General features: G+C 36.2%; 1 protein-coding gene across 1 annotated transcript; it reads right to left on the bottom strand.

The window, feature by feature from the left end:
• Window positions 1-2,780: 2,780 nt before the first annotated feature.
• LOC113174565 (up-regulator of cell proliferation-like) lies at window positions 2,781-9,313 on the bottom strand. Its single transcript, XM_026378630.1, has 2 exons — window positions 9,307-9,313; window positions 2,781-7,468 (listed from the first exon to the last, which is right to left on the bottom strand). Exons 1-2 carry the CDS (start codon window positions 9,311-9,313, stop codon window positions 2,781-2,783), a joined length of 4,695 nt encoding a protein of 1,564 aa, XP_026234415.1.
• Between the last annotated feature and the right edge of the window lie 1,410 nt (window positions 9,314-10,723).

The following is a 10,723-nucleotide window of genomic DNA, read 5'->3' as shown; positions in this document are numbered from 1 at the left end:
CTCTGTGCAGGCTGCAGGTTCAGCAGAGCTCAGAGATCATCTGAACGCACTCACCTGTTGGTTCCAGCGTCTCCCTGTTCCTCTGATGCTTCTTTGTCAGTGTCCTGGGTTCAGGTTGGTGGTTGGATCGGTGTGTGTGACCCAAACACTCACCTCCACTTCAGCCAGGAGGAGGAGCAGTGACTGGAGCAGCAGAGGAATGCAGCCCTTCAGGGTGTAGCTGTGTGGAAAGTGATGTCACAGTGGAACATTTTTTCCACGACCACAGGATGTGTCTTTAGACATGGTTCTTTAAGAAATGACAAGCTACTCACTGGTTCAGTTAGGGTTAAATAACTTGTTACCAGCTGAAACATAATCATCCATGCATTATTTATTCAATGGGAGGATCTTACCTATTTGCTTACTTAAATCCAGAAACCAACTTTGGGGAAAATATCTTTATTTTTAGTTTTCCCCATGTCCCACTCCCTAACACTGATGGGAAATACTAAGTAAATACAGTACAGTACAATACCGATACTTTTTGCACCTTAAAGGAAAATCATCTGTCAGGATTGCTGCCTCATCCCCGTCCTGTTGGGTTTTTTTGTCTCCCCCTGGTGTTTCCCTGGTCTTCCTTCCTCCACTCTCCTGGACTAATTTTGACTGACTCATTTTACCTGTGTGTCTCTTTGTTTTATAAGTTCCCCTCAGTCTCTGTTCATTGCTAGTTTGTTGTTCATCATATGCCCATTATTCCTCACACGCTACACCTTCCATGACTCCAGTTTCTGTTTTGTTCGTGTTTATGGGTCTCTTTAAGTTGTTACTTTTAGTGTTTGTTTGGTTTCCCTGTGTTCCCTGCATTTTGTTATTAAATTACATTACACTTACCTGTATGATCCCCGTCAGTCTTATTGCACCGGCAACATGAATAATGCTTATGAACATAAATACTTGCTTAAATATGAAAAAAATAATAATAATAATAATAATAATAATAATATATGTATATATATATATATATATATATATATAATAATATATATGTATATATATATATATATATATATATATATATATATATATATATATATATATATATATATATATATATATATATATAATTATAATAAATAAAATTCAAATTAATACAGTTACAGTGGTTATAGAATTGTCACTACTTGGGGTTGTTTCACATTAACATTTAGCTTAAAATATATACAGGGATTTGCAACGGCATTTTAGCCCACCTTGTCTCTCTGTGTTCATGTTTTCTTCTGGGACTTGACTCTACCAAATAAAATGTAACAAACCCTCTTCCATGACTTTGTTGTTTTTATTGTGACCAACTACAACAAATTATGCTCATAAATGTCTTGTAAGTCAACATGGGAAATTAAGTGTCCCTAACATAATTCAAATACATTAAAGTTTTGTAAAAAATCTCAGAATTTCACACTTTTCAACTATGTTGTGTCTGTGGCATCCGTAGTTAGTGATGCTTTGAGTGCATCTGCCGATGTTGATATTCTTGCAGAAACCCTCCTCTGTTAGATGTGACGCCTAGCCTGAGAGGGGGATAATAATTTTCTAAAATTATGAAAATAGTAGTCTCATATTAGGAAAGTTGTGCCTGTGGACTTTATCATCATCATTGACAGCATCAGCTTCATTACATTCAGCACTAGTCTTTATATACATACAGTATAAGTCTAGCATAATAAATAACACAAAGCTTTTATAATCATCAAAAAAAAAAAAAAACACAATACGAGTCCGAATATAAAAAGTATACATTTTCCAAATGTATACTTTTTTGTTACTTGGTCAACAATGTTGCTATCTGCTAAAAGGAACAAAATACATTTTGCTAAAACATACAGTAATGCTGATTTATTCACTACCCAGGAACACATTATATTTTAGTGTAAAAATGTTTTACAATTATTGTTTTGAAAATATAACAAAATACAAATAGTGATACATCAGCCACTAGTCATTATGATGGTTTCCTAAATATATGAAGATAGTATACGTTAAGAGAATAACATTAGGTGTACAACAATTTCACAGGTTTTTGTGTTGTTTAACTTCCCTTGATCCACATAAAAATAAATAAAGAAATTCAAAACCACCATTAATTTCTATCTGTATTCTTCTTCATTGGTTGATAGTAAATAAAAAATATTTTTTTAAGGATATTTGTAGTAAATCTCAATTAGCATTACCATTAGCATACAGTACAGCACAAGATCTAATGAACTGCTATCATTAAAAACAGGACAAGTTAACATTTTTTATACCATACTGATGTGAATGTTTTTTTTGTGAACATAAGTATTTCACACCACTTATTACACATGTAGCAACAACATGAAACCAAACCATGCTTTATTTTTAACTTGATCTTTGTACTATATCATCATGGTCTTCATCATTTTAATTGACAGCATCATTGTATATATGAAATACATTCAATCAATATCCATCAGGTTTTCTTAAAAGATAAAAAAACATAATATATGGTAGATACATATGTAAAAAATAAAACTACATTTAGATTCTGTCCTGACTAATTTCAGTTTTTCAATTTATGATTTTTCACTCATCACTTTCATTTTCACCAGACACTAGGTGACCTAATAATTTATTACACTGAAGGCTGAAAATGTCTAGTTTTAATTTAAGAAAATAAAAAGTTAAGGTAATCAGTTTCTAAAATAAAAATCTAGATTCATCTTTACCCTGACTGATTGTTGTGGAATCATTTTATGTTTGTCTGCACTGTAAGTTGTTCACTTTATGTTGAAGGCATCATTCAGACTTTTCAGTGCTTGGTCCTTTGTGATTCTTGTCCAGGCCTTTGGAACATCAGCTGGCTTGGCCTTGTATTCTTCAGCAAATCTGTCATTGTATTGTACCAGGACATATTTCCAGTAGTCAGACGCCTCTATGGTGGGATCTGGAGGAATGTGCCAGTCTGGATAGAACTTGGTGTAGTCCTTGTAAGGATGACACTCCCATTTAGTGTCTGTGTTTTTGAATTTACGTTGACTATGCACATCTGTTGTACACAGTGTTTCAACCAACTTCTCAGTTTGGACATTTCTGTATTCACCAAGTCCTTGTGGTCGATGCACAGCTGCATGATGCTGCTTGTGTTCTTTGCCTCCAGCCTCACAGGGAACTTTACAAAATGGACACTGCTTTCCACAACCAAACACCCTGTTGAAAAGCTCATCTTGTGGTTTGACTGGGAGCTTATTCAATGTGTTACTGATGTCTTCGGATTTTGAGAATTCCTCTTCAAGCTGCTCTTTCAAATCTTTAATTGAGACTTTGAGGCTGTTGATAAATGGATGACATGTGCTCTGGATTTGAAACAGAGTGGTTTTTTCAGCTTCCACTGAAATTGAGATGTCTTTGATCAAATATTTACGCATGTTGCTGATGAGCTCTGTTATATTCTCCTTGGTATCTGGCAGCATGACACCGTCTTCACCTTTTGAGGCCAATTCTATTGCTTTTAGGATTTTGTTAATTATGACCTTCAGAATCTTTGATTCCAGTTTGCACAAAGTGTTGTCTTCCAACATTTTATGCACAACATGGTGAGATATCCAATCCTTAACATATATTTCATAGTTACTAATGTACTTGACGAAACTCTCAAAGTCTTCCTTAAGCAGCAACTCTCTAAGGATGTTGTACTGGAAAAAGGAGCGTGAACTGTATTCTGCTGAATAGGAACCTGTCAAAATATCATCCACAATTTCTATTCCAAGAGACCTGTTGATGAAGTCTTCTACAGCAGGTTTGATGCAAACCTTAACAAAATCAGTAGCTTTGCGTTGGCAATCATCTCTTTGTTTGTACAAATCAAGAAAATCTGACAAATACTGAGTCTTGTACTTGTCCAGCTGAATTCTGGGATCTCTATCTAACAAGAATTTTCTGTGCATTTGAACAAACTCCCTTGAGGCAATGCCACATATGTGAAGTTTCAGATCAATCTCAAACTTGGAATTACATTTCTCGCTGCAGTTTTTCAGAGATTCGTCAATTTTTTCTAGAAGATCCTTTGTGAAACAGTCATGGTAATCTTTGTTGGATTGTGTAGTATCATTAACAAACCGTGTACAAGACTCAATGACACCATCTGCAAATCTCTGCAGTTCCCTCCTTGTCCAGTAGGTAAAGATTTTAATTTTTTTTTTCCATTGTGCAGTGTTTATATGTTCTTCTTTGACCTCGAATGGACACTTCCCAATTTCTTTCAGGTCTCCAATGTTCTGTAATTCTTCAGCGACATTACGATTTAAGAAATTCTTTCGGAGTTGCATCAGGATGTTTGCAGATATATTCTCTTCTTTCAGCCCAGACACATTTACAATGACTTCAGTCCACATCTTTTCAAACTCCTGTGTTAGTTCTTCATCAGTTAGTGTGGAGCGTTCACAGTCACCCAGGAGCTTCATCACCTGCTCTTCGATCACTGTTCTGTATTTCATCTGAATTTCTCGAGCCTTTCTTGAACTTTTTCTTAGATCAAGTGCACAATCCAATTTATTGTTCACTGAATGTTGGATTTCTTTTGCAAGACCTTTGATACTGTTGAAAAAGTCAGTTTTGTATTTCTCTATCAGATTTACATGTCTGTCTTTCCTTTTGTAGTAGTCCTGAAGTTTCATGTCCATCATTTTTTGTTGTTTTGTTATTTTGTCAGATGCCTCTAGTTTCTTAGAATCACACAATTTATCTGAATCACAGAGATCAGAATCATTTTCATCATTTGAGATTTCCAATTCTGCTTGTGTCTGCCAGGAGAGAATCTCTTTTCTGAACTCCCACTCCCAGTCACTGAACTCTTTGCAGAGGTTGTCATAGGCATAGGCCACTAGAGTGTTTCTGAAACTAAAGATGAAGTTTTCATATTTCACTGCTTTCCAGAGACTCTTTATCCACTCTAGAAACTCAGGGATCTGTGAGATTTCATGGTTTGGTTCATTTTGTACCATCTCCAAAAGGTTTTTCTTGAAATCTGCTACAGCTTCACTGTAACCTGTGTTCACTGGGGCCATAGGTGGGGTTCCACGCCACAGTCCTGGGATGTTCCAGTTGTTTTTTTCCATGTCATACGTCAGGATATCTGTAAATGCTTTAACAGAAGGCTCCCTCTCCATTTCTGCTGCATATTTAGTCATTTCATTGAGTTGGTCCAAGAGATGTTTTCTTTCAGTCATTAACTTTGCAGAAGCTGAAACTGCAGCAACGTTCTGATGGACAAAATGACAAACTGGCTTCTTACCAACTTTCTTCATCCTCAAAAATGCATGAGTTGCAATTTGCAGGACATCTTTCATTTCTGTGGAGTTCTCCATTGCTACATTGATGATGATGACATCACTTAAACCAATGACAAAGGTGGCCAGCTGGTTGTCATGTTCATAACTGTCCTCTAGTTCTGCCAAATGAGGAGATTTTAGACCTTCAGTGTCAATGAGAACAATGAAGTCACAGTTCAGTTCATTTTTCATATCTTCTCCAACTCTGAGAAAGAGCATATAAGCTCCTCTTGTGCATCTGCCACTGCTGACAGGAAACTGAACACCAAACATGGTGTTGAGGAGAGTTGACTTCCCGGTGCTTTGAACACCCAACACAGTCAGCACCAACAGTCTGCTCTTCTCTCCGACCTTCTTGTGAAGCTCCATCAACACATCTGTCACCCATCTCTCTGGGATGTTGGAAGCATCTCCGTCCAACAGCTCTAAAGGATATCCATCCAACAGCATTTCAGCTGCTACAACAGGGAGATGAGCTATTTGATCAGCAGCTTTTGTTGAGTTGGAAAACTCGTAGGTCAGTCCCATCTCTCTCAAGTAATGCTCTATTCCCAATGAGCTCTCCAGCAAAGCCTGATCTAACTTTGCTATGAGTTTTGCATCTTTCTTCTTGCATTGCTCCTTAAAACTGTTACGTAATTCAGACAGTGTTTTACGTGAATGTGAATCAAGCTTAAGTTTCATCCACTTAAAAAAAAAATCTCTTTTCTCTTTGTCACTTACAGATAAGTGTTCAATGAAACTCCTCACAGCTGTAGATAGTTTGTGTTTGCCCAGATTCTCCTTAATCTGTTGTTTATCATCCTGTAGCTGAGATTTATAGTCCTCCAGTCCTAGATAACCAGCATTTTTTAAACTACACTCCTCTTTCTCTAATTGTGATAGCTTTTTCCAATCTTCTCCTTGTAAAGGAAGTAGTTTTTTCTTATAATCTGGTATACTACATACCCTTATTACCTTCACAGTCTCCTCAACTGCTTTCTTTTGGTCATTGTTTGTGCATTCATCCACAGACAGACCCAGTTCAACAACCTTGTCTAGCATATTTTCAATGCTCATATTGGTTGTCAAAGCTGTCTGATTTAATGATTTCTTGATGACTGTGCAAACTTTTTCTGAAAAGCCTGCAACATTTTCCCTTGGTTGTTTGATTTTGATGCTGTGGTTTGGTAAACCTATTTTTTTCTGCATCATGCTAACAGACATATTGTCCTCTCTAGTGTTATCTTCATTGCGGTTAATAACCAAAATGAGTTTGGATGTCACATCTTCAAGAGAACTCAGAAGCTTGTCCTCTTCTTCTTCAACTTTGTCCAGAAACACAAAAGTAGCAGTTGACACTTGAAAAAGAAAATAGAATTGCTCAAGTGACTGATAAATGTCTCCACGCAAATTGGTGAAAGCAACTGGTTTTGGAAATTTGTCCATGTTTTTGTTACCACAGGGAAGGTACCAGCTAACCTCCACTAATCCATTGGCAATTTTCCTGTCATGTTCTCCTCCTTTCATATATCTGTGTACGAAGACATCAATAGACTGGTCATGGCTGAGAACATAGTTCAAAAGTTGAGACTTTGACAAACTACAGTTCTTGAGCCTCACAAAGGAGTAGAGTGGTATATTTGTTTGAACAACACTGTCTTCAACAAACCCTCTTGATTCAGTTAAATGATGTGGACACCATTCTTTAACAATATCTCTCAGAGCCCACAGCATCAGTGTACACTGACTGTTATTTCCTTTTGGTAACAGCAGTGGGACAGAAAACTGGCACATCGACATCTTTAGGGCCATTTCCTGTTGCAAGAAGCTGTCAGCACAGAAGAAGAGGGCTACGATGAGGTCCAGAGGGTTAATCCCTTTGTCCGCAGAGTCATCTTCTGTGTAATGGTCAAAGTCAAGATCAACGTCATTGTTTTCTTCCTCCTCATCATCATCATTATTTGTTAATTGTATACAGCTCAGGCAGTCTGCATTGATTTTAAACAGTTTTCTAAGAAAGCACCATGGTATGTCTTCTACTGACGTAACAGTTTCACCATCTATGCTGTCTCTGTTGATCTCTAAGAGTGACCGAAGAGTGAGTTTGTTGGGATAAAATTTCTCCAGTCCAAGCTTGGAGAGAAAGTTCAAAATTCCTAAAACAGATAAATCCAATGGGAAAAACGTCAGTAAAGGTTGCAAATAAACTACTTATCAACAGGTGTACCACTGGCCAAAAAACACATTTTTATAGGCAGAAGAGGAATGGGGAAGGAACCCACCCTTGACCAATGGTGTAGATTTCCATGTGCACAGTAAGGACATGTCTTTACCAAGGAAAACCTCCAAAATTATTGAGAGCATTGTTTTAGTATTACTATGACTTAATACAGATAATATAACAACTAATAACACATGACTGAAGCTGAACTTGAACTCAATCTGCTGGTGTGAAAGTCTTGGACTCTGCTCATTCGCCACTGTCCCCAACATACCTAAGTAGATCTCTGTTTCTCTGTGCAGATGTAGGGCAACACTTATTCATTATAGGTCTGATTTTAGCCAAACCAGTCGCTCTCGTTGCTCAGTCACTGAATCCAATGTATTTCAAAGTATTTCCCTGTTAGCAGGACGTAACCAAGAATTCACTTATTTATAGCTGCTTGTGTTTACAATCTATCGTGGTCTACCACCAATCTATACTGTTGGTTAATCTAATCTGCAACACTATTTGAAGAGTGACATAGCTTAATCCACAACTGAACAACCAAACCATAACTTCTTAACAATTTGTTTGAAGATGTAGAGAATATACAGGAGTATGCAAAGGTGTTGATTTGGTTAAATACATGCTGTAAACCAAGAAGCCATTTAAAAAAAACTTGTACTTTGTTATTGTACAGTCAAAAGTGCTGGAAAAAGAGAAAGATCTAAATCCAATACATATTAACTGTGACCAACCTTTGCATCCAACAAACTTTTTACAGCACTTCTTTAAACCTGTCTAAAACAGTATACATTAGTTTGGGTACTGCCATATATTCTACTAGCTGTGCTCCAGCTAGTTGTTAGCATTTTGCTATTAATATAACTGTATTTCATATATGTTAAATGTGTTTGTTTACGCCAGGTGATGACCTGGACCAAGGATCTATAAGTCTCTCCAATCTGAATCTTCTGCCTCAGAAAGAAGTTCATCATTTGTTCAGATACTTGTGCAAAGAACAAGATCCCATCTCCGGAATCACATTTGCCAAGAGCAGGAAAAGACTAAAAACTTTTGCTGAAAGCATTACCAAGGCCTAGGCACAAATATAAATATATTATATTTGCTTCATAGTTCACTAGCATTTCTATTGTGACCATGTTAGCATGCAGATATTAACCAGAAGCCCAACTTGCCTGCCTCTGAATGACATTGTATACATTTATTAAAAACTGCAGTTGAATCAAACTGTACCCTAGCGCACAAGCGTCCTAAGGTTCTCGTGCTTTAGTTCCATTTCCATAACCATTATTACCTCATAATGCATAAAAAAAATTTAATGAATTGACTTTGAGGATAGGGATAAATGTGATGAGACTAAAAATGGCTAGATTGTATTACCAAATACTAAATATACACTTTCTTTTTACACAGATGGTGCAGAATCTTAGCCATAAGTAAATTTATTCTGTATTACTATGTACCTGATCTGTATTCTTCCTTGTCCATTGTTCATTAGGTCATCTGTGGAGAACTTCATAAACCTAGACTGAAAGATAACAGCACAATGATAATAGCACAGATGAAATATTTTTTAGTCAGAGGCAAACAAAATCCCATAATGTATTACTGTTTCTTACTTACGATTCATACAGTACCGTGCAAAAGTCTTAAAGTCTTTTTTTTCCGAATAATATCCACATGTGCTTAGTTAATATTAATGCTATTCATCAACAGAAACATATGCCAAAGAGTAATTTGATGTTGGCAAATAAAGCTTTGACTTACCTGACATCAGGCTAAAGCACATCTCTATTCATCTGATTTGCTTCTTTAATTCTGGTCACAGGTGATGTTTAAGTCAAAGATTATACTGTAGTCACACCCTGTGTGACACATTTATAACACCTTAATGGCTGATCTATTCCTGGACTTTGTAAGGGTGTCATGCATTGTTTTATTGGTCTAAGCTGAGCAGTTGTGACAGATAAGGACACTCCATCAATTTTTAAGTTTTAGAATTCAGCTTCTTAAACATTTCTTTAGAACCCCTTCCTATAAGAAAGTGTAATACAATCATTTGAACCTAATCTAGTTTCTGCCTAGCAACTCATAACAGGTCTGCCCTACAAAGGTGTGAGAAAGTATCTGCCTGCTTGATTTCTGCAACTTTTGGATGTACTGTACCTCATACTAAACTGTTTTAGATCTTCACACAAAAGTTATTATAAAATGAAGGAAAACAAAAAATAAAAAAAACAAGTCAATGACAAGAATTGACAAAATTCTGTATGTTATCAACATTAATTGGGCTTTTATGAAATATGATTTGCCACAATCAAAGAAAACTCCAAAGTAGATTAGGAAGATTCAGTCCCTAGTCTCCAGTTTGTCAGTCCTGCATATTTTTAAAGCTGTGTACCACCTGAGCGTACCTGCAGACCTAATCAGCCCATGCTGTCACTGGGCCATCCCAACATTAAAACCACCAGGTAGTTTTAATATTGTTACTGTTTGATGGATATAAGGATAAAGATAATGATGTCTTGCTTCTTCATCTGCCAAACAAATGCCACATTTCTCTTGATATTAGAATTGCTAAAAAAAAGCCTTCACTTCATTTATTTATTTACATGTATTTTCATAAAGTTTCTAGATATGGAATGGGAAGCAGAGTCACCTGATCCATCTCTAACTGCTCAAAGCTGATTTCACAGGAGCTTGATAGCTGAAGGCTCTGCCTCCCATTCTACATTTGGAAACTCTAGGAACCACAAGTAAACCTGCAGTCTGAGAACAGAGAGTTCTGCTGGGAAAATATGGAACTATGAGTTCTTTAAGATAAGATTGAGTTCAATATTTTAATGAGCACATTTAGTTATTATTTGCATTACATTTATTGGTTTTCTGTTTTTAAATTATTTAATTATATTATTTGTATTATGTCTTAATATTGCAAAATAACAGTTGCAATGTCCAACTCTCAACCATACAACTCAGCATGCCAAAGCAACCTTTGTTTTTGATTTGATAACACTTAATTGACAAGGAGTATAAACTAATATAGAAGGTTGAAAGTTCAGGTTCAGAAAGTACAGTTCAACTCTCACCTCACAGAACTGTGTCTACTTTTACTTTAATATAGCAAGTTAATATCAGTGGGAAATAAAACAATCCAACCATTCTGTATTGAAATCTAACTGTA

The sequence above is a fragment of the Anabas testudineus genome, chromosome 3 (assembly GCF_900324465.2).
Source record: "Anabas testudineus chromosome 3, fAnaTes1.2, whole genome shotgun sequence".
NCBI lineage: Eukaryota > Metazoa > Chordata > Actinopteri > Anabantiformes > Anabantidae > Anabas > Anabas testudineus.
The sequence above is the reverse complement of the archived record's forward strand: the minus strand, read 5'-3'. Positions and strand labels throughout refer to the sequence as shown.